A 26112-nucleotide genomic window follows, 5' to 3' on the forward strand; every position below is an offset into this window, starting at 1 on the left:
GTTGATTTCCCACACACTACATGGTTTATATCAATTTAATACATTATTTCATTGCTTATTACTTTATATTCAGTGACAGAAATGGAATTATGAGGAATGCTGCTTGTAACATTTACTTTGGAGTAATTTCTTAGTGGTGGCTCTTATTCTCTACAACCGGATCATTTATAGTAATTAATATTTTAAATACTGGCATGATTTTTGTACTATATTCTACATTTCCAGTACAGCCAACAGTTCACACAATATCAATATACTGAAAGCAGAAATACCTTCTGTATAAATTCTGGTTTGATGCACAAACCCCAAACTATTTGCACCTTTTTCCTGAGAAAGGAGACACATTTTTATTACCACCCATTACCTGTATGCTCCAGCGTATGCAAATCTGTGCTGGAGTTCTGCCATATTTCTTTGCCAGCTGAATGACAGTGGGATGGGTGAGTGCTTCACCTTTGGCTAAAGGACAGTAGCCTTCAAAAACAATATCTCTGCTCCTACAATAATCAACCAGCTCCTGAGGTCTTTGGAAAGGGTGGTATTCAACCTTAGATCAATAGAAATAAACTTTTAGTAAAAAACCCTGAAAATAAATTTAATAGAAAACATCAATGAAAATTAAAATAATTTCTTTCCTGTTTTAAAAATAGAACATGAGTGAAGTCATTGCTTCTGGGCAGTAGATGTAAGGTATTAGTTTTAGAAGATACATGAAGGGTATTAATCACATATTTTACCAGTAATTGGCACAAAAGTTAACTGTATTTTATGTTTCCCTCAGAAACAAGGTGCAGTTCTCTGCCTGACCTGCAGCTGGACTTTCACTACTGCTCTATTTTTAAGAAATATATACAAATGCACAATGGAAGCCAGCATCAGGTAATTTTTACTGGTACTTTGAGACTACTTTCTCTTCCCCAAATCTATGTCTCTTCCTGCTTCTTTACTAATTATTCTTTCTAATGATCTTTGAGTTGCCCAAGCAAGGGGAGGGGGCTGAGCAGAGGCTGGGTTTGCAAGCGACCAGCCAGAACAATTTTCTTAGGGTGAGGACATGACCTTGGAAGCAAAGCCTGTTGGCATGGATTGCACATGGCAAATTCTGTATTCTGTGTGGTGTCACATCAGGTTGTGCAGGGAAGCAATCACATTGTGGACTTGATGTGTGAAGGAGATCCTTTGTAGGAAGGAAGATCACAAATTGCCAAGAACCAGTTAAAAGAGGAAAAGTAACAAGCTACAAAGACACAGTTGTTGGGAGCAAAAGGAAAAAGAAGTTCTTGGACAGTAATAATCTCAGAGGAGAGACATATTCTGGCATGTAGCTAAAACCAGAAAAGAAACTCTGTGATGTTCCTTAATAAGTTATTTAAATATGTATTTCACAGTCTATTCATTGTAAGAAGCATACATTACTCTGCATTTAGATGAAAGTGAATAGTATTTTCTTTAACAAAATACAAAATCATGTGATGCACTTTTGTGACTGGTCATCAGCATTGTTCCAGGGATTGAACTCTTACGCATTTTGAAGAAAAATACTCTTCTGAGCAATTACCTCAATACGTGGAATCTGGAAAATTTCTTCTGCTACGAAGAGGACAAATTAATATTTCCTGTTTCTCATCTCTAGTACATGTTGTCTTTTCAGACAACAATAGTCAGGAACAATAGGCTGGCAGTCATTCAACATGAGCTAAGAAAAAACCATGCCCCTGGAAGGCTGGGCTGAGTCAGCCTAAAGCTGCTATGATCTAAATTACTAGGTGGACTCAGGAACAAGGTTCAAGCAGCAGACATCCATGTCTTCAACCTTTGATGTTTCTTGACCTTTGAGTACCCTTTGTATTTCATGTTTGTATGTGTAAGAGCAGTGCTTAGGTCACACAGTTATTCACTTGTTTGCACCTGAGCTGGATACGAAATATTCTCATTGTATCTATGCAAAACTACAAGGGGAGATATGAAAGAGCAAGCCAGGTGTATTACTGGATTATTAAAAGAGTAATAAGCAATTATAGTAGATATTTGTTACAGTAAGTATAGCAAATAATGTAGCTCAGAAAATATGAAATAAAAAATTATGTATTTAGGACCAAATGCTGAAACGTCTGCAGTGCTTCTATGGCATCATGTGACTTATTCAGCATTTATTGCTAATTAAACTGCAAGTAGAATTTGCCTGCTGGTCTAGTAAGACTCCAGCACAGTTTCAGGTTACACCAGAGATGTTTAAATCAAGAGCAGTATGTTGAGATATCACCTGCACCTTCACAAGCAGAATACATAGCAACAACTACTTACCACCTGAAAAGATCATATTTTGTGCCTTTCACTGAATCCAGAGACTCCCAAATATTGTGAATTGAATTTTTGCCATTTCAACACATGCAGTTTTGTGTTGGTAGAAGAAAGTATTTTTCTTCTTAAATATCTTATTAAAATCATCAAATGCATTAAATAAAATAAGCACTTTTGAATTTATTTTTAAAATTATAACATTCTGGAAGGTTCTACCAGTATCTGCAAGGCACTAGGATCCTGATCCAAGAGGCATGAGGTGAGTGGTCAACACATGCTTCCCCTCACAATAACAATTCTTGCTTCCTGTCTTGCCCCACCCTTGCTATTTTTGTCACCAGACATTTAGCAGGCGAGGCCTGTCTGTCACATGATGGCAGAGGAAGATCTTGATCTTTTCTGGCACCCTACCCTGACTGACTGGCATGTAAAAACTGGCATTTCTTTAATAGAACAGTTTGCAGTTCACATCACAGAACTTCACAGCTGCTACATGTCCAGCCACAGGGGACCTCCAACTAAAGCACTGAATTTTTACAACAGTCAGAGCAAATGGGGAAGAGCTGAGCCTAATAACAACCCTGACACGTGGCCCTAGAAAGTCCTACCTCAGTTGATGATGCACAGAGGCCTTACTCTTTCCACCCTGCTGTGGTCCTTTTCACGTGATAAGGTTTCTGCACATCTGGAATTCAGTAATTTTCTCAATGGGAATGCTGTCTTATAATTTTTTTCCCTTTATCAAAATGAAATACAAGCCTATGAGTATTTTCTATATAGAAGAACAGTTTAGGTGAGTTTATGTAAAAGGGGTTGTTTTCTAATGTCTCATATGCATTTCCACCTTGTAAAAATTTACACAATAGAGCTCAATATTAATGGCAGTATCAATAATGTAACCAAGTCTCTCTGAGGTCATTACATAGTAATTCATACTTCTCCAGGACTGGAGAAATATTGATGAACATTTCTACATGGAATTCATAGAGGAACAGCTTATATTTGGGTTCAGTGCATCACTTTAGTAAATGAAACATAAAATATATTTTTCTCATAATGAGTGAGAGGGCAATGAACCTTCAGAGAGACTTCAAAGATTTCTTTGTGCACAAACCCAAACTTCCTACTGCCAAGTCAATTACAAAACTCTGGCACACAAACCTGGAACTTCTAGGTTGTAAGTTTCACTCTAGATGATGCTGGAATAAAGTACCATCATTTTACAGTGTTTACCAGTACTTTTAATAGCATACTGAAATTTTAAAAGGTGCTTGCTTATTAATAAATAACTTAGCAATACCATATTCTTGAAAAGACCGGCCTTGCCTGCTTCTTTAAAAGACGTGACGATCCTGGATTTTTCCCAGGAACTGACAAGAAAGGCAGTATTTAAAACTTGATTTGTAAAGCAGAAGTATTGCTTATTTCTTCTGCCTTCCTACTTTCTCCCTTTCACAGAAAAAAAAAAACAACCAACTTTCAATTTTAACATAATAAGGGGACTGTTGTAATTGTAAGAACACCCTGAAGTCTAAAAGGGAAGTATTTTCCTCCACTTGTTTCTTCAATACTTAGACTTTGTATCTAATGACTATTTCCAAATGTTTTATATTTAGTAAGTCCATTGAAACTGTACACTATTTTATGCATATATATAGTGCAAAAAAACCTGTATTATAAATTGTGGACAGTGAAATAAGAACTCAATACAGTGTTCCCATTTTGAATTTAGAAATTATTTATTTGATGGTACTTAAGTAATCTTACCATCAGACTCAGTAACTCTCTAACACGAAGCAAGAAACAGAATATATATTTTTTTGAGAATAAGCTGAAGTATGGTTTATAAAATTTCTTTAACTCTAAAAAAATATAAATTAATGCTATAACAAAACTGCTTTAGGTGAAGCACTTGGCAATGGCATGGGTAATTCATTGTTGGTTTTTGCTTCCAATTCAGAACTGCTGTGTAGCATCTCAAAGAAATTATTAGCAAGGGCCCTCTCCCACCCCTCCATATCACCACCACCTCAGCTTTTTGTCTCCTCTTTTTAGCCTCAGAAAAAGAGTTTGGTCAAATAGCAGCAAGAAACAGCTTGTCTCCATGAACACTACTGAAAAAGTAAGATTGGTAACATTTTGACACTGTAGGAAAGAAGAAATTTCAAAACAAAATCACTATTTTTATCTTGCAGTGATTCAGTAGAAAACTGAAAAGCTACTATTATTTAACAGGCAGTAATAATTCCTGCCAAATTCTAGTAAGTCTTTGTAGATGTGTATTTCTTGAACCTTGCTAAATTCACCAATTATTAAACAGTTATCAACCTGTCCACCTTAACATATATTTCAACTGTTTATTTTGAAAAACTGGATTTAAATAATTTATATGGGTTTATGCTTATTTAACATTAATTAATTGCCCTTTTGTAACCTTTAGTATAGTGGACAGTCAAAATCAAAGTTGTTTGGTTCTGACGGTCACACTGAGCAACACTTTTACGGCTGTTAATGACATTAAACCATAAACAGCTGCCAGAAATCCTGACCACCTGTACAAAGGGGAAAAACATGTGCCTGCACTCCATCCATTCCAGTTCCCACATCCATGTCAGCATACATACACTATCTGGCAGGAGGTGGAAGGAATGGGAGCATGAACTTCCAGCACAGCTGTAGGCAGAAACCTGCAACAAGGGAACATTTGTCGAGTGTCCTGGCAGCCTGCCGGTACGTAGGTGGCCATCCCAGATCTGCCTAGGGCAGCAAAAAAATTCTGCCAGGGCTGTCACAGCACCTGCCTAAACCAGGAGTTCACTGAATTTATGTGAACTAGGAAATGAGGGGGGAGCAAGGGAAGGGCACCCTTACGTGGGTATGTAATTAACTGACTCTTTCAGCGTTGCTTACAGGAAGCACAAAAGTATTCGAACACAGGCTCTCCAAAAACTGCTTCACTCTGAAGATGCTAAATGTTCTGTGATTCTTGAATTTTATTTCTAAACTGTTTGATCATCAAAAACTGTCACAGGGACCATTTGTTCGTGTCTTTGTATCCACATATAAACAAGTAGCCTGGGAGAAACTGGTTGGGGGAAATATGAGGAAGGACTTCCCTATCCTTCGGGTCATCTTCCTGAATGGTTTTCAAGACGCAAATAGGAGAAAGCAAAAAAAGAAATTTTATGACTGAGGCAATAGTTTGGGTGTAGCCCTTCACGGATAGGAGTGGGGAGGAGGTTGCTAACCAAAAAAACCAAAGTAAAAACTCAAACCCAGACACTTTAAATACATGTATCCATCACCTGATTAACATGTGGTGTAATCACACAGTCCTCCTTTAGTTGCTCAAGATGGCTGATAAGAAAATTGCTTACGCCAATTGATTTACACAAACCTAAAGGAAAGCAGAACAAGAAAAAGTTTTAGGACAATCCTAACTACTTGGATGGATGATTTGAAAAACATCACTTCTAAGAGACAAAATTATTTTTTACATCATTTCTATAGAGCAAAATACCACAAAGGAACACAGAAAAACGGCACTGAAATCTAGTTTGATAGTGTTATCTGAAAACATGGTTCTGTCACAGTCACATTAGGAAATCATTTTATAATCTAAACACACTGGAAACTCCCCGGTGTATAAAAACTCCAGGCTAAATTCTGGGAAAGGCTAATGTAGTATAAGCAAAGAACAATTGCACTCCACCAGAATGAAAAGAAGGAAATGGTGTTCCAAGCAGCTTGCCAAAACTAAAGGAAAGTGGAACATTTGCTGAAGACTAATAAGGTGTGAGCAATACAACCCAAGGACACGCAGCCCAAATGAACCATGTCACACTGCCTATTTTCTATTAGATCATTACAAGAGGTTACGTAAAACTCCGTGTAAAATCTTCAAGTTAATAAGCAGTGCCTAGCAAGATCCATAAAGTTTAAAAATATAGCTAGATTTCTCAGCTCCTGCTGACAAGCAAATGAAGTCAAATGGCACCTAGGTGATATGAAGGCTATTTTTTAAACAAACCTCAAGTGCGCATGCATGTGTGCAAATTAAGAGCTGACAGGCCAGAAATCAGATGCCTTCCTTCAAACCTCAGATATGATAAAAGCCAACTCCCAGTCCTGGCCTGCCACCACCCCTCAGCCCTGACCCATCTGGGATAGTTTGGTCCTTCTGCTTTGCTAAGCACAGCTGGCAAGGAAGGCAGCTGGGACTAGGCTAGGAGGGGTCTCCTTAGGCTGTGCACTCTGTGGATCATGGCTCAGGCTAATTTCTTCATTATTTGAACTTTTTCTGCATTGACTTGAGCTGCATTTCAGTTTGTAATATTACAGATGAAAGTCTTATCTCTGTGTGTGAACACAGAAGTCTGATCACTGTTGTTAATCCAGTATTTATTTGAGCAGACCAATTGTATAAAATGCATAGACATGCCTGTATCTATATACAAAAACAATGAAATAATATTTTTGTAGTCCTCTGTGAAATTCTGTAAGTGAAGTTACAGCTTACTGCTAATTTGTATAAACAGATTGTTAGAGTTCTAAAAAAAATAAAATCAGCTTTCACATATTGTAGCAGCATAAGCTGAAGCATAAGCTGTAGCAAAAAAACCTGCACACATGCGATCACTTCTCAATGTGCTTCTTTCGTGGAATACCAAAAGAAGAAAAAATATATTAACAACTAAAATTCCAGATGCCTTTCCCTGGCAAAAATTACCATTGTTCATGATGTATAACATAATTAGGTTAAAAACCAGCATTATAGTGATTTACATAATTTGTATGTAATCTGCCAGAAGGAGCAAAAGCTGAGCTTTTGACAAACAACCCTAGAGTGTCAACACTAATAAATCATTATGCCACAGCAGTCAGAAAAACACAGTTTTAACACAATGGTGAACCAAAATATTATACACTATTGTTGAAAGCTAAGGAGTTACAAAAACATGCCATTATTGCCCTTGAAGAATAAAGCTTTCATTTCAGGTTGAAATAAAACAAAATTAAGTCGCAGACACGAAATAGTACATTTCCACAAAAAGCTTCCATTTTTTTCCCCTACAGTGTACTTAAAGATGTTTTGCTTCTAGCATATTTCTCACAGGAGACTTTGAAGTCTGTTCCATCACGTTAGATTTCCCATCAAGAAATTTCAGGTCATTAATGTTTTGCATTAAAAGTCATCTGAGTCATTCCTACTCAAATCAGTATTTTAGCATTCATGTGTTCAGAGTGATGTCCCACAGAAAGCTTAATTCAAAACTGCCAAGAAAGTAAACATTCTCCCAGAAAACAGAGAAATAATTAGAATTTCAATGCTTTTATAAAACCAGTATTTTCTTAAGGGAAAGTTTTTTAAGGGAATACACTTAAAACATTTTACTTTCATTAAATACACACACTTGCTTGGGTGAAGTAGAACCCTTCATTTCAACTCCATTGCTTTGGCGTTAGTTACAGTTTACTATACGACAGCTAAAGTGTTTTGACTTTTGCATTAAATTACAATATAAAATATGAATAGTAATTAAACAGTTACTCAGTCTAACTGTATTAAAAAATCTTATTTCAATGCATGATGGAAACATGAATTCAAAACACTGGAAAATAGAGCTTAAATTTGAACAATCAGTCAATGGATTCTGCTCTAGAGAATTGCTTCCCTTTGCCTGATGGAAGATTAACACAGTTGCTCTGCATTGTCCAGATCTCAGAAAGACTGCCTTTAAGAAGAGGATTATAGAGAATTATTTCCATATTTACATCTCCTGGATTAATTCAGAAGAATGAAGGTTTAACAAAAGACGGATAAGAAACAGAAGGTCTGGTTAGCTCCTGGGCCTTATCTGACAGATTGACACTGTGACTATGTGACTATGTCTATCAAACAAGATCCATGGAATTATATCAACAGTAGAAATAAAAAAACATGCATATTGAGAAACTTGTGAAAAAATGGTCCTGACTCATTGCTTCGAAACAACCTGGGAGATGCAGGGGACACATTTCCTTCTATTTCCTCTCTCATGGGGCACCAACAGAGGTAAGCTCCCCAGAGCTCCTGCCATGGGTCTCAAAAACACCAGAAGGCTCTTGAAAACGGGGGCAGGCTATTTCCACCACATCCCCCCCCCCCCCCCCCCCCCATTTATTGTCTGTTTAGAATGCTTTAAAAATCTCATTTCAGACAATTCAGGCAAAATACACATTGCTATAGCTGTTGTGATTGCAGGTGGTTTTGAAGTCCATGCTTCTTTTTAACTTAACCATTTAAACTAGTCCTGAAGTTCAGGTTGCCTGAGAAAAAAGTTTGCAATATATTAGCTATAATCCCTCTAGAAAATACTCTTAAAAGATACATTTTTACTGTCTTATTTACAAACTTACAGAGCTTTGACTCAGGGAGAGAAAGGACCCTCCTTATCTGCTTGAGTAAATGATTGGTCTGGCCCTTATGAAGCAGATTTTGAGAAAGTGCCAGGTGCAATAAACAAAGAGTTTGCAATTCCCCATTAGCTCCCAAAGGCTCCTGTTATATCTTTTCTGAGGCTTTGTTCTATTCCTTGCAACTCTGACTTCACGGGCTCAAAGAAAAATGTAGGAACACTGGTTCCTTTATGCATGCTAAAAACTGACTGACCACAATGCTGGAACAGAAAATTTCATCCAGCTTTGAAAGCCTATCATGAAACACTGCAAGACACATCAGAAAACATATGGACAAAGTAACAGTTGATTATAATGGAGAAAAAAGTAAGGATCTTTTTATTCTCCACAAAAAAATCTTGGCCCCCACCACATCAGTAATTTCACCACACTCTATTTCTCCCAGCTACTGTGAAGCACTATATTATGTTAACGGACTGGTTTACAATATAGTTGAGTATTAAGCTTAAAGTATTTTGTATTGCAACTTAGAGAACAAGTGGGTATTTTTATCTTTACTCTGCATAATACCAAATTATACAAAGTTTGATGGGCACTGTTAGTCTTGCAACAGAAAAGCATAAATATACTGTCTTGGCACCACAACCCTGTTTTAGTACAATAGTGAGCCTTATCTTTCTCCAGCACTACCACAGACTTTTATCAAACTTCTAAATACCCTCTGGAATATTAGATGTACAAAGTTCAGATCAAAAAGATTTTGTAAATTATAAAACTGGAGACCAGGTTTTTGGAGCCCATTTTCCTCCCCCTCCCTGCTGCTCTACATGAGTCAGAGCAAGGGAGAATTCCCACGTCAAGTGAACAGTGCCCATTCTGTTATATCTTCTATTCAGGCCACAGAATAAAAACACAAATGGATCTACTTTTCACAAGAGGTCAACTGCAGTCACTGTATCTTTATTAACAAGGCTGCGCAGGTTGGAAAGGTCCACATTCTCTCTGATATGCACACTGGGTGTAAATTGCACTACTCATAGAAACCCTACACGATTTTATTTCAGCATAACTTGTTAAATCAAAGCTGTAGGCTTAGTGTGCCCAACATGCAGACTAAAAGCCAAAGCCTTGATAAATAAAGCAGACTACTCTGAGGCAGAATCAATGAGGAATTAACTTCTAAATCTGTGAAATAACACGTGTTCCCACAGCACAGGCTAAAGCACACAGACACTAGAAGGCTATGTGCCCCTCTCTGAGACACACAGGAAGACTGTGGCAAAACTGCAAATACGGACATTGTACTTTCTTCTCCAAAGGATTTCTTTTTAGCCTATTCACTGCTACAGTACAGGTGCTTGTCTGCAATTCTGTGACCATCACTCCTGCTACACGGCACCTGTGAACCATGATAAACTGTGAGGACAGCAAGAGAACAGGCATGAGTAGAAGTCCAATTGTTAACTTCCTGACTGAAAACTCATTACAAGCAGTCAGCTTCCACAACTGTTAAATGGCTAACCAAACAGCACAATGCAGCATAGTACTGGCTTAATGCACACTGCCTCTGACCCTGGCTGCTTATTCTAACTACTTCAATGCAATGTTATTGTAGTTATGTTGACCTATTTTTATCCTTACAGTTGACATTACAAACCAGACCAGATAAAAAAACCCAATCCCCTACATGGGACAAAGTCAGCCCCACCATACCTTATTCAATAATGCTACCACACACTGTGACTTGAAAATATGATCAAAATTAACAGCAACTCAGCTATGTAATAGAATAGAATATGTACACCTAAAAGTAGCAATTTGGAGGTGTTACAGACAGCACATAGGTAAGATATATTAGAATATATATACATTCTAAATAGTTTGTTCCCCCTATAAATATGATGGCATGGTTTCCTGAACTGGAATACTTTTTGGACTTCTGTATCAAAGAGGATAATGATTCCCAAGTGGTATGAATAACGGCAACCTAAGTGATGTTAATAAATCAATACTGATTTAAAATAGTTAAAAAACTAAGGCTTTGCTTCAACATATGCAAAGTAGATAAATTATGCCTTTTCCACAATCATGTACATTATTTATTGAGAAAAAAAGTTATTTTGTTCAAGGACTTTCCTTTGGAAGATATTTCAACATTGCCTTCTTTACAAGAATTCTTGTACTCACACTGGGACGTCTTGGCACATCTGTATGGGAACACAACTCTGAATATTTGCTTTAAATCTTTTTGCTTAGCTTGCTTATTTACAGATGTGACAAAAAAGATTCACTTGCTAGCAGAAAAGGTATAAACCATACACTACAATAAGTCAAGAAACAAAGTCATCTGAAGGTTTATTTTTACTCTTAGTATTACCCATTAAGTCCTTGACATTAAGAAAGAAAAATGAGCCAAACATGAGCACAGATATTAATGCAAGTTTAGATTAATTCTCACTTTTCCATCTGCACCAAATAAACTTTTTCTATGGTAATTTCTTATTTTTAAATAAGATAGTAAAATTATGAAGGTTTCTTTATGATCTTTAACATAAATATGTATAATTTTTTTTCCCCGTGCCTTTATTGCCGTCTTATCTGATGAGAAGGGTGTGGTGCAAAACCAAAATCCTCACCCCTCTGCAACCACCTCCCCATGAAAACACATTTTTGAACTGTGCTTCTCACAATAACAACCCACAAGACATCCTCATGTAGCATACAGAATATCAGTGTGAAAAAGAACAGTTTCTAGGCAAGTAAGTTGCTTTTGCTTATTAAAACATCAGTGTAACTTCTGAACACACATTCACATATCAATTCTACCACCATAAACACACTTGAGGCAAACATTTTGTGGAGCTGTAAGACAACAGTTTGAATTTTCAGGTGTTCATCACACAGACTTAAATCAGAATAAGTCACCTAGCAAAGGATGTGCTAGAAATTTGTGCCATCTGTATAAAAGCTGTATTTGGTTCACGGAACCTTTTTCTCTCCTACTTTTAAGAACAGATAGAAAATGGAGGAAGAAAATATGATGACTGAACTGGTCTTCACCCAGCAAAGAAGATGGTAAGAATACTAAGGTTGACTAGATATCTTCTCTCACTTAGAATTCAAAAAACCCAACTTTTTTCCAAGAACAAAGTTACATGGCTAAACTGGGCTAAACAACAAAGTTACATGGCTATTACTGGGCTAAACAATTTCTGTTACTTTACAAGACTCTCTTCAAATCACACACATAATCATAACAAAAACATGTCAAGACACATGAAGGAATTTCTGATGCAAGTAAGAATATTTCATGTCAGCAGAAGCTGCACTGCTAAACATTAAAAAGATAAGCAAACCATTTTAGTAAAACGGCAGTGAGTTCCAGTGGGATCTGAACCCACAACAACCACCACAGTACTACTGTTGCCAACTTCAGGCAAAAGCCCTGGCTGGAAGCCCTCGTTCTTCCCAGCAGTTTTAGACAGAGAGACGAGTAATGATGCGCGTGTGTGCATGAAAAGCTTGTGAGATGATGGGCTAGCCACAATGCCAAAATCAAGGTCATCAGAGACACTGCTTATGGAAAGGGTCACTTTGCTAGGAACAGCCCAATTACGAGGGAGCACATGCAGTGACTATTCCCCATGTCAGAGCAGTTTGCCATCCTGCTTTCATCTGCCAGCCGACAAATGCCTACGCAGGAATGTTGCAGCTGTCAAGGGAATATATGACTCAATGTATGTATCTTGGAATGGATTCTGTAGGCAGCCTGGCTTCTGTTCTGAGGTACTGGAGAAGATAATTCCACAAAAGGACAATTTTGAGACCACAAAAATTTAAACCATAGCCTTGATATTACAAGCACTCTAGTTGATTTCAGCTGTTACAACAGAAATAACCAGTTATTATGCGCAAATGTCTCACTGACCAAGTTTTAGAATTTTTTTCCTCTCTTTTCCCTCAGCCGTGTTTATCCCATAACTATTTAAAGGAAAACACAAATGCAGGCTATTGAACAAAGGTCTAGAATTCTCTACCTCTCAGCATTGCAGCACAGATAGAGTCCTCTCCACTCTGTGACCTGAGTCATCTAGCTCCTGTGAAACAGCTCCAATCAAACTGCAGCAGATTAACAAGTCAGAGAAGATAACAATAATAATAAAAAAAGAATTTAACAGCATTTAAATAAACTAATTATTAAAACTATGTTTTCCTGAGTGAGTAGAAGCCAGTTTAGCAACAAGACCTTTTCTGCTACAGATAGAGAGCTATCAGTTTGGTCTATCAGAAGTCACACATGATTTTTAATGGCAGTTTTTAGTGTAGGTAAACACTATTCAAAATTCCATTCCAAATTCTTTATTTTATACTTTCAGGTACCTACAAAAATTCTAAAACCAATAAAGAAAATAATTCTCCTTTGCCATTCATTTGTTCTTAACTCTCAACATTAAGAAGCTGCAATGGCTTATCAGCAGAAACTCCTCAGGAGGTTGTTCATTAAAAGAATTTTCTGATCACTGGGACTGAATACCCAGACCAGGTGCAGAATTCTGATCCCCAAGCTACAGAGCTACTGTAAGAGTTGGCACAACTCCCTCTGGAAGCAAGGTCAAGCCTAAGTGCATGCAAATCCCAGGTCTGAAGACATGGAAGACACAGACTGCAAGACAAAACAGAAATCTCTGAACTGAATTCTTTCTTCATCAGCACATGAAGGTCTCATGAATAAAGCAGTGTTGTAATTCATCACTATGAGAAGGAAGCATTCTAACACTTTCTGTATGATTTGGGGAAATATAGATAAAATCTGTCTGATTCATGGTATGGAATGGTACAACTGCCATGATACCACAATAAATATCTACCTACCTATGCTGACCAGAACTCTATCACATTTTTCCCTGGAAAGATATTAATGAAAACCAGCAACTTTAATGACTTGGTTCTGTCTGTACAATAGGAATACTACAAAAACAAAGTAAAAGTATAATCTTGCCTTTGTAGCAAGAGAAGAAAGAGGGTGTGAATATACAAATTTCAGGTTAAAGAGGGAAAGATGCTAGTAGAACATTCAAGGGACTCTAAAAAACTACTGAAGGATTTAGCCAGGAGAAAAAGATGAGCATATTTAGCCAAAGACTCTCTAGCTCAAGGGCAAACAAGAAAGACACAGGACCATGTTCCTGATGCAATTCAGAGGGATTAAAACACCTGAAGAAGGTATAACTTCCAGGGTGTGTTATTTTAACACAGATAATTAATGTAGTATGTCATACTGTTACAGTAAAAGACAACAATGGTGTTACAATCCCTAGGAGTATTTTTGGGCATGCTCTCATATCTCTCATGGTACCCCTCAGGATTCTGGGAAATTGTTTTTAACCTGAAGTGTGATCTTGAGAGAGCTGCTCAGTCGCCTGAGGCAGCTGAACAGTGGTTCCAAGCACAGGGAAGAGTGCTAAAACATGAAACCTTCTTTCAAGTGTTCCTGAGTCTCCAGCCTTGGGGCAGTAACCACATTCCCTTCAGCTTCCAAAGCATGTTGGATCCAGCAGTGCAGCCCAAAACTTCAGTATGGTGAACAATCAACTGGAGAGGGTAACCAGATCCCAAACACTACTCAGATTCTCATTTTAAATCGTTCATAATTCCAGTTCACATCATATCAGGACAAAAGAGTCTTTCACAAAATGCTAACCTCAAATCCCCTTTGATGAAATACAAAAACAGTGGTAAACCAGAGAGGGGATTTTACAGTGATAGCAAAGGATCTCTCTCATCACTTGAAAGTACTACTTTCTATTCATGATAATATTCTGATGTTACAGCTCAACTCCAAACCTGCATTAGCAGTTCATATAAGAAGCATTACTAACCAGCTACAGATTAAGAAACAGTAAACAAGGATGCCCACACATCTCATTGAAAGCACATCTACCAATTCCACACCAAGTTCATTGGCACCTGCAGCAAACCTACAACAATAAATCCTCTACAGACAGAGGTACTTGGGAATTTATGAAAATCAGACTCAGTATAGTGTGAGCTTTGTTTTTCCTGATTCCTAAAATATTTATTTTAATATTTTAGGAATTTTCATATATTAAAATAAATATAATTATTTAATATAAATAATTTATAATATTTCTAAGAAATATTACATTTTTAAATATAAAAATAATTCTGACAAATATTCAGATTTTTTGAAATTTGTTGCACAAAGTTTATATTATTTGGGGACATGGTCTTTTAAATTAGTGCACACTGACCTAGACTGGGCACAGACCCAGAAGCTCTGTCTCTCCTCAGGTAGCTGGGTGGGAAGACACTTGAGAGCCTTGCAAGTCATGTTACAGCAGGCCTGTGTCCCAGCAGCTCTGTGTGGGCTCTCAGATGAACCTGAATGAATCTTTGTAGATTCATAACTTTAAAAAAATCTCTCAGAGCTATGAATATAGGTAGAGTTGGTATTTTGCTTGTGTCAACTTTTGACCAATGTGACCTATCTAAAAGTTAATATAATACTAAAAAAAAAAATCTCCATTACAGACTTTTTCAGTCTGGAGTACTAATAGTTTATTTACCCTTCTTCTAGTGTAATTGATAATAATAATAGATAACTAATAATTTACATTACTTTAAAATACTGTTTCCTGTCCCAGGTAGGTGGAATTTTGCAGAATAAATACTAACCTGAATTTAAATTGAAGAATGAGATTTACAAATACCTGCATTCAAACTATCTGTGAATACAGAGAAATGATTAAAGAAATTCTTGGTAACTTCTGCCAGATCAAAGACTTAGGTCAATACTGACAACTTTTAACCATCTTGCACGACTCTTGCAGACAGTTCCACAACACCAATTTGCTTGTTACAGAGGACAGTTATATTGTCTCTCCACTTTCAGAGGCTCTTCAGGATGGACACAGCTAGCTACTAAACCCACTACCAAGCTGATTAATTTCAATATTACCTTTGTGAATTGAGTGCAGAAGCAAATTATTTGTTTAAAATGTCAACCTTTGAATGAGAAGCATTTTGTTTATAATTTTTTTCCAGAATAAACATTTTTTAAAAAAAGTAGCAGAATTCCAAACACAAACCAACGACTACCTGAACTAATGTCAAGTTCAGAGAAGACAAAGAACTCTCTTGTTCATAGAACTTTTAATTTCTTCCCCTAATCAATGAAGATTTTATTCTTTTCCTCCAGTTAGGATTTTGACCAAATCCTACATTCAATTTAAACCATGTTGCTCACATAACACATAGCAAGTCACAAAGATATGTAGCAAGTGTTTAATCTTCAGTGGAAAATCTAGTGGTTAACCATGCAAACAAATTATTTAACATTTTGCTCAGGAATCATTGCATTTCCAACTCCAGAGTGGTTAACATCTGCGTGTCATTTCAGGAACACATAGTTATGGTCAGGACATCCAGAGCCTACATCCCCTAAAGCAAAAGTGTGGAAGTTGAGGTTCTAAGGCACTTGACTCAACCAGGCCATTAAATTTTCCTTCTCCTGTAAATGATCTGAGGTAATTTCGACAACCAAAGCTGGAAAATTTATCCTCAGCTAAATGATTCATGAGTCTACAGAATGCTTAAATTCAGAAAAAGACTGAAAGTAGCAACATGGAAATTGAAAAAAACACTGAAGAAACGCAACTACAGGAAAAAAAATCTAGCATGAGATGTCTTTAAAGAGGTATCATGCATAGGAACAAAGACAAAAAGCAATTTTCCCCTCTGTGAAAAGAGCAATAGTATTTCCAGTGACCCTTATTAAAAGACCACTGAATTGCTTGTAGTCTTTTCCATTAGGAAGATACAGACAAAGAAAGACCCTGTAAGACAGAAGAGATCACAAAGATGCATGCAAAAGCAGAATAAATCCCATAGGATAGGCATAATAATAGAATGTGGAAAATACAACCTGCTTGCAGCAAATTAGGATGGCATATCTAGGCACAAATGGCATGCAGCAACTTAAATATTCATCAGAAAAAACCTTCACAGTGGAAATGATGAAATGCATTGTGGAATGATCCATCTTTGGATGTAAGTGTTATTCATGTTTTGAAATACTATGTCACTGAAGCACTTCTTTAAAAAACGAATATTGTAACGTCTTACATGGCAGAAAACACTTTTAGCAACTTCCCTTATGCTCAATATAAAAAGAACAAAGGATATATCAAAGATCATTTACTTGTGTGTTTGCAGAGGCTCAGCAAAAGTGAATGAAGAATTGAAGTGTAAGAGGCTCTGATAAAGCTGGTAGTGACACACAGCGTGTAACTGCCTTTGTACAACTCCCCTGCTGCAATCACTGTTTCAGAAGCTCTGGGTCAGTGGATGGATTACTTTATCCAAGAAGTCTTCTCCCCTCCTGTGGAACTGAAGCTGTGCACAGTGTGGTCCATGTGGCCCAAGAATGGCATGACAGGATCTTCTCTCACATAATTTCTAATAATTCTGCATACTTCAGGAGCAAAATTCTCCTCTTAAATCTACAGCCTAGTCTTCCTATAGCTATGATCATAAACTGAAGTTTGCTGTGCACTGAAAATCAAAGTGAATTATCCCAACCTGAGTAGCTCCATTCTTTGAAAATTCTTTCTAAAAGTTAGTACCAAAGAATCTGCAGTTGAGTATTTGTTCCTCATCTAGACATTTTATTTTGTTAACTTTCAAAACACAAATGCAGTTATAAAATACCACAAGATATGATAAATTGGAAAATGGCATCATACAGTTATATAAAAAAAACCTAAAGGAGATAAAACTTGGCATGATTTATATTTAAAAAGGAGGTTATTACAAAGACATTCAATGTGTTCAGTGGTGTTCTCTGGTGGCATAGAGATTTCAATGAATCAGATTTCCTCAAAAAAGTATGCACACTATTATTAATCTCATGGACAGAATCCGACAATATATTTTGTACAAGCAGGACCAAATTGCTAATGCTGCAATTTTTAAAGAAATTTTCAAAACTTGCACACCCAAATTCCACCGAAATATGAGCATCTAGTTCAAATTAAGTTTTTGAACATCTCTCACTATGAGTTTCCCAATCCCAAAGCACTATAATTCCTTTTACTAAGGTAGGCTTTATTGTTAGATCACCTTTCTCATAGAGCTCTTCCATCGCTCTCCAGGTTTCAGCTCGGACCTCTCGATTGCTTTTACCCGGAACCTGTGCATCAGGCCAGTGAATCAAATAAAGATCTAAAAAAGAAACAGAACCAGACTGCTTATTAAAGTGTCCAAAAATAAATAATCAAACCACATGAGACAGCATTTTCCCTCCAGTGGCCCTTAACACGTCATCATAATAATATTTCCCATCACTACTCAGTGACCATTAGTGGATGTATCCAGTTAGTTGTAATAAATGAATTCTATAACATCACATTAACAGCTAAGGGTAGCAGAACTTGCACATGTTCCACATGCTTAGGTCACTGTAATCAGAATTTCATGGTCACAGATGCACTTAATAAACTTTCCACACATAACAAGCCCTATTTAAATCAAAAGAATTTTGGTCACTGGAATTATGAGTGGACTACTACTTATTATGTGCTGCAAGTCTTCCATTTCACAGAAGATAAATATATTTGACAATTCTGCAGATATTTTATATAACCTCAGCAATGGGTTTGTCTTTTTCCTTTCTAAAGAATACTTCCACTTATGAATTTCTGTTGGAAACTACAGCACATTCTTTATGCAGATTTTTTGTCTAAGTTTTCTTGTCTAAGTTTCATGTCAGCCTTTGTAATTTTTTAAAATAAATTTTAAAAAAATAATACTTTAAGGGAACAAAATTATGCTTTATTACATTTTTTTTGGATATTAGCACAATTTCAAACACAATTAAGATTTATTGCTGATGAAATTATCATGGAATCGTAGAACCTTTTCCTAACATCCAACCTAAACCTTCCCTGACACTGCTCCATGCCATCCCTTGGGTCACTGGTCACCAGAGAGAAGGGACCAGAGCTGTCCCTCCACTGCCCCTGGTGAGAGGGCTCTTTGTGTGCTGTCTTCCTGCAAGACAAGACTGTGCTTCAATTGAAAAGGAAGCACTTCCAACATACATTGAGAAATGTACATGTACTGGACTCAGTTCCAAATCAGACTTAAATTTAAAAAATTACAAATCTATAACTCCTTTACAAGTTTGTAGACACTGCTAGACATTCTGAAGGAGAAAGGGAGATAAACTTGGAAAACAATTACATTTCTATTCAAATTCCAACTGCAGATTAAACAGGTAACTGCAGGTATCCCAGTCAAACAGGTTTTGGCCTTTACTGCATATATTAACCTGATGAAAAACAGGAAAAGAAAATAAATAGATGACTGAGATGTGTACCATTTTCTTTGTGCTTTGTAATATTCCGTTTGTGTCAGTTCAAACAGAGGTAAGAAATAAAAAACCCATGGATTGTTTTCAATTACAAGAGTGTTTTGTTCTTTGGATACATTAATCCATTCATTTACAGCACTTTTTGTGAAAATACAGATACTTTGCTTTGGGAATCATGAAAAAAGGGGGGAAAAGAAAAAAAAACCCTTTTATTCACAATTTAAGGACTACACTAACAATTACTGTATCAGTGGGGTGGTATATTAGCTTTCCCCCTCTAAAAATACAAATTCAACCTTGATTTAAGATTAAAATGTACCATGAAACTCCTTTTAATACACCAGCTCCAATTTTGGTACATCATTGCAACAAGCAAGTGCTTTACTTACCTTAAAAATCTAATCAGAACAGTACAGAATTATGTACAGTAAAATACATTAGAGTTGTAGCAAGGAAAACATTCTTCTGGATGTGTCACAAAATCCACAAGCTACATTTGCACTTCCTGATATCAACAGTCCATTTAAATACAATTTTACATTCTTAGACTTTTTAAATACAATAGCTCAGACAAGCCAATAATCACTCATATATAATCATCTGCAGCGTCTGGTTTTGTATCACATTTAAGGAGAAAGTTTCTTGCTCTTTGCCCTTTTATCCATAAAATCCATTTGAAAATGCACATGCAGTCTTATTGATCACCAATCTGTCAATAATTACTTCTTTACTAATTTCTCTGAGAAAAGAAATTGTATTTCCTAAAAGTAAATACCAATACATGGTATTGGAACAAATATCAATTTTGTGACTTTTAATTGAAAACTGGTATTTGGATATTGATTAAAGCATTTGGTGAGGTTACATGCAAAACTCAGGACTACTCACTTTCTGTTGCCAATAAAATTTCCACTGATTTGTATTAGACATAAGCCCATAGGATTAGCATTAGGAATTGCTAATATCAAGTGTTCATTTTGATCCAAAATTATATATGCTACTGGGGCTACTTGCTGCATAGAGACTGACATGTTTGTATTTAAACTTTTTTGCTTATATGAAGCAAGTGTTATATATAAGTAGGTGTAAGTTACTGAGATCTGATGCCTATCTCCCAGAAAAATGGAAGAATTGCATCTTTTTAATTGCTCCTTGCTATGTTCTCCAAACCAGACCAATAAGAACTGCTTAGCTATGCAAAAAAAGTCATTTAGCAAAAATAATCAAACTTCAGCAGAATTTCACCACCAGTCACTTCTCCAAAAGCCTGACTGTTCAGTTGGACACCACAGTTTGGAAATGCTCACAGAAACAGTTACATCATGGATTTCCACAGACACAGATGCATTGTACTCTGCTCAGGAAACTGAAACATTCTCCAAAAAAAGACTTTTAAGAGATGTGATAACTGAAAAATCTCTGGCCTTGGACATGCAAAAAAATGCAACACATCCCCCTCCTCTGTAGTCGTGTCTGAGGCCTCTGATGCAAACAAGATTAACTGTTGGTCCTTTATTTTAGAAAGGTTTTGTTACCAGGTACACCATATAATCCCATTATGTTTCCTTCAATTTAGGCTTTTTCATTGAAATAAAAATTACTACAAATTCCAAAATATTTGCATTTAGATCTCGAAAGCATCTACTGGATCACCAAGTACAGTCTTCCTGACTGCAAGAAGTGTTCATGAAAGATGTGGGGCAAAGGTGCCTTATCTCCCAGACAAAGAGTAGAACAGTCCTTCTGCCAGCCATGTGTGAAGCACCCCAGCACAGCCAGGACCTCACTTCTACTGCAGCTGTTAGAAAACCTTCCAGCACACCTGCAGGCCAATAAAAACAATGAGCAGCTCACAAACCAAGGCCTGGGACTGCATCTTTATTTGTACACACATTCACACCCTACACCCACACACACATTTTCTTTTGCTTAAAATATTTTCCCTCCTGGGGTACTGTGAGAACACAAACACTCTCACATTCCTTTTAGAGGCAAGAAATTACCTTTAAACCGTTGACTGAAATAGCTTAAAGTTTTAGTAATCAAGAAATATATAACTTTATCACTGGAGGTTTTTAAGAACAGACTACATTTTTATTGAGAACATGAGGTTGTGCCTTGTAGCTTGGGAAAGACTAATCAGTATCTTGAGATGCCTCACAACAATGTATTTTTAAAAAATAACATTAAATAAAAAAATCCACCTCGATTGACAGTATCAGGACGCACTTGAGAAAGAAGGAAGAAAACCTCCAAACATTCACAATGTGTTTCATATTTAACAGCTTTTTAAAACATCCTTTGTACACAGTCAGGCTGTAATGGTGCAGCAGTGAGCGGAGGCCTGAAGGTCATTAAATGTCAATGCACAGTGGTGCGGGAAAACTAAAACTAACACTTGAGTTGCTTTCACACAGACATTTAAAATATAATGGCTTATTGCTTCTTAGTGGTTGCAGCACCTACAATCAACACACTTCCTCTTAACTGAAAAGTACAGGGCCATTTTACACATTTAAAAGCCAACATGATGTTTTTGTGGAAATAAAAGTTTGCAATTCTATGCAAAATCCCTAATACAATATTTTCTAAAAAGTTAGATTGGACTAAAACAAACCTAGTAGTATGAAAAACAGGTCAGGCCTTCTATTAAGCCTAAAAGCAGAAGTATATTCTGCAATGTTTCCCAGCTGTCTTAATGCTGGGAATCATATTTCCTTGCTTTTCTCAACAGTCACCTAATATTGATATGATGTATTTTTCTTTCTCGCTCAATCCTTTTTGTTTTGCTTTGTGTTTCCTTCTATTGAACAAGGATCAGTGTGAAACAATCTACAGAGTGTTTTGAAGCAATACAGAGTCTGAATTATGATAATACACTAATTCCATGTGGTTCATCTATTACAGTGAAGCTGCTGATAGAGCATTTGTCCAGCTCCAGCTGGCGATTTGTGACAGGCCAGATTTGCCTGAATGGGACAAGCTCAGAACAGTCAAAAGGAAAATAAAATTGTTTATGAATTCGGTAACCCACAAATCAATATTCAAGAAGTTACTTTAGAGGTTGGATCTAAATCCCTAGGAATGTATTCTGCTACTGCCAAACCTGTAAAATCTGCTGCCATTCCATATTGGTTTACTGTTACTGTTAGTTGAGGATCACATTTAGAAAATGCAAGGAGGAGAGTATCTGTTACAACCACTGCCCACAAATAATACAAATTTCCATCATGTCATGGATATATAATCTACCAGCTCAAAAAAAAAAAATCCTCTAGCTTTTTCTTTTCGCGCTTCTGAATTACTAACTTTCCCTCCAACATAAAGACCTAACATCAGAGATATATTATTTAGTATCTTTCAGTTTTCTTTATAAACTATGTATCTTTATAGAATGTGTGAACCCCCACATACTCGGTTAATACCATAGAATGAAATCAGGGAATTCTGATTTATTCTGATCACCATTGATTTAGGTCACCATGGCAGACTAAGTGGTTCAGGAACAGCTTTATGAATTTTTGAGACATCTCCACATGATTGGAAGAAAGGTGAAGAAGGAGGGAAGATAGCTGAGAGCATTAAAGAACCAAAACAAAAATAGAAAACATGAGGAAAAATATACGGAGACTAGTATGGAGACTATTGTGCAGACAGCTGTAACATTCCTAAACTGGTTTTAGTAGTAAGTGCACAAGAAGTCTCAGCTCTGAACACATCTGACAAACAAGTTCTGTTTACACCATTCCAAGGATTCACTCATACAGTGATAGCATTAGTACATTTCTTGCTCTCAGATATTTTTTTTCTTCTTTTATGCATTTCTGCTTAGCAGAAATTCAGTATTTGTGTGAGCATCTACTCTAATCTACTACCTGAGATTAAAAGAACAACTTACAGTACTAGAAGGAATCACTGCAAATGACTTCTTTGGAAGTGAGTCAAGTCTTCCTCTCATCAACATTCAGCACCAGTGCCAGAGCAAGCAGAAGAAAAAAAAAAGCAAACAAAATACAACAAGCAGAAAACAGAGAGGAGGAATAATGTTATTTCTCAGTTTAAAGGAGAAAGTCAGGGCTCGAAACTTTGTTTATTAAAGTCTCATTGCAGTGACCTGCATTTGCACAGGACAAACAAAAGGGAATTTTCATTCTTTTTGTATTATTCTGTACCTGTGGAGAAGTTAAGGGATACATTTCCAGAACAAATGGAGCCAAAGATGTGCATGTAAGTATCTTGGTCTTTAACAGATACAGGTTTTTCCGTGTTCACCTTGTAAAATACTCAAGCAAAAAAAGGCAGTGAATACAGCACACAGCTGCCATTAATATTATACATTATTAATTCAGCAAAATTCACTTCCTCATTGAAGTCTGTTTATTGCTAAAATATGCAAATATCATGTTTATTTACAGGTACCTCCACTCCTATGACCTGTTGCAAAGAACTAATTGGCATCATTACTGGAACTCTGCCTGTCTAGTATGGAAGTAACAATATCACATCTTTGACAGGCAGTTTATGATCAGGGTAAATTCACAAATGCAGTGTTAGTTAAGCTTTAATTTTACTTTTCTAAATTTTTTTAACATTTCTAATGTTTCCTCCAAAAATATTCCATCAAACAGATCAAACCAAACAAAGTATCCAGAATTTTAAAAAGTTAAAAGGCCTACAAGGAAAGTTTTAGAAAGGACCTCCATTCCTTGAGAAAAAGAAAACAGATAACAGAAGAAACCAGGTATCTTTGTCACCTTGTTGCCAATATATTATTGCAAAGTTTATGAATCCTTGTTTTGTAGGTTTTGGGTGATTTTAGCAAAATATAAAAAACTGATGTAGTTTTTCCTCAAATAATTTAACAATAAAAAATACCTTTACAAAACATTTGCAACAAGAAAAAGTTCTGTACTCCTAATTGTACACATGTGAACTTCCTAGAGAACAATCAGAACAAGAAACCTGCAAATGTATAAATAAAGGCAGAATTTGGTTTCTGTGACCCATCTGTAGTAGACAAATTTTTTTCAGAATTCATTCATCTTTGCAAATACTCCCATGGAAATCACAACAAATGATGTATATCTAAAGATTCATACCAAGATATTCAACACCAAGTCTTTCACATGACTCCAGGCAGGCCTTTTTTGTGTTTTCATAGCCATAATCACTGTGCCACAGTTTGGTGGTTATCCAGAGGTCCTCTCGCTTCACACCACTGTCTCTGATGGCCCTTTGGAGCAGGGATTCACAGCCATACCTCTTTGCTGTGTCAATGTGACGAATGCCACATCTCTGCAGGGCATGGACCACTGCAGCATGGGAATAGCCACCCTGGTGGGAAGTACCTAAACACACAAAAGCAGAAGTGAATTGTCAGCAGTGAATTATGAGGGGCATATTTTATCATTGTTTTCAATTTTTACTTTTAGATATATATATATATATATAGTCACAAAAACTTTTTATTTAATTTTCATTTCCTCATAGTAAGGAAATGGGAACTGACTGACCTTTAGGTCTTTAGGCTTGGAAAACACATGAAGTAGGAGAAGTTGGTGCTGATCAGAAGCAACTCCATCAAAATCAAATATCAACAGCATTTAATGTAAAGAAGTGATTCAAGGTACTAGGCTAAAAATCATCAAAGAGAAAACGCACATTTTATAGGAAATTAATATATGTATCTTAATTTTCATAAAGAAGCATAACATTTACAAATTTGAATATTTTAAAAAACCCAAAAATCTAAACAACTTTCAAAACCATTTACTTCTTAAAAAGCACATCCTGAAACCTTTACTCTGTTGAACTCCTGGGAGCTTGAAATCATTATTGCATTGTACAACCCCAGGCTGGGCCACAGTGCAGGTGCCAGTCACATAATGTGACATTCAGCAGTAACCAAAACAATGGAATCCCACAAAAGAGTTACAGAATGGGCATGCAGGGAGTTTCAGTAAAAAAATCCTGCTACTGTCATTGTGTGGGGATTCACTGGATCTGTATTTTGCATGTCAGGGGGACGGAAGGAGGAGGAGACTCAGCAGGAAAAGCAACAACCAGGAGGACTTCAGATAAAGAACTGGTTGAGAGCAAGGAGGATGATGTTTCTACTTACCCTTTCCTGTTAGTTACTTTTCCTGCCATGAGCCCCTCACCCATTCACCCTCAGTCCACACACTTCCCACAAACAGTATTTTCTACAGTTTGTTGGAGGAAATGCTCAGCCAGTTCCCAAAGTCACCTCCTTCCAAGCTGATGATTAGTTCTTAAAGGCCCTCATGCTGTAAACAAGAGGCAGCACAAAACGGCTCTGTCACCAACTTGAGACACAGCCCTGCACAGTCCTGAACAGGAACAGGGCTTCAGCCACTGCTCAGTCGAAATACATGAATAAAGGACTCCAGGTTAAACAATTATTTAAACTGAAATTTGTACCTGCCCTTACCTTCTCTTTCCACCCCAAACACTACCTGCACGTTATGGAAGTGCCCCTACAATGGCCCCCCAGGCTGGCAGGAAGAGGCCACCACTGAAAGCACCAGAGGTGCTGCCCCGCAGAGCCCCCGGCCCCAGCTGGCAGCAATGCCCAGAGGGGCTGCAGGACGTTCTCACACGCTTTGCACACCAGCAGCAACGAGGTGGGCTCAGAAAAGCCCGACTTGCATGGAAGGCAAACCAGGTTTTCCTAAATGCTTATCATTTGTGCTCGTTGCTGGTCTTAGAAGGAAAGCCAGTGACTCTTGTTCAACACTCAAAGTCATTTAAATTAAGATACAATACGGTCTGATCTCCCACCCATACACATCAGGATCATGACATCCTGCTAAACACAAAAGGACAATTTCCACTTTACATCTGAGGCCAACAAAATGCGGAGTCAAGAACAAAACTCTTGACTTCATGGATTTCTAAGTGATGAAACTGTAATACTACATTCCTACAATCTTGACATGCAGTCATAAAAAATTTACTTTCCAAACATAAACAAAGTTTCAATGTTATAAAAGACAAAA

General features: G+C 36.9%; 1 protein-coding gene across 3 annotated transcripts in view; it reads right to left on the bottom strand.

Moving 5' to 3' along the window:
- The window catches only part of LOC135305012 (uncharacterized oxidoreductase ZK1290.5-like), a 44788-nt gene that overhangs the window by 7501 nt on the left and 11175 nt on the right, over positions 1-26112 (bottom strand). For all 3 annotated transcript variants that reach the window (XM_064428092.1, XM_064428090.1, XM_064428091.1), the window contains exons 2-5: positions 24193-24441; positions 17842-17943; positions 5607-5698; positions 365-547 (exon numbers count right to left, since the gene is read on the bottom strand). In XM_064428092.1, the coding sequence (XP_064284162.1) occupies positions 365-547; positions 5607-5698; positions 17842-17943; positions 24193-24441 (626 nt within the window). The remainder of the gene's footprint in view (positions 1-364; positions 548-5606; positions 5699-17841; positions 17944-24192; positions 24442-26112) is intronic.

This window comes from Passer domesticus, chromosome 7 (genome assembly GCF_036417665.1).
Source record: "Passer domesticus isolate bPasDom1 chromosome 7, bPasDom1.hap1, whole genome shotgun sequence".
Taxonomy (NCBI): Eukaryota; Metazoa; Chordata; class Aves; order Passeriformes; family Passeridae; genus Passer; species Passer domesticus.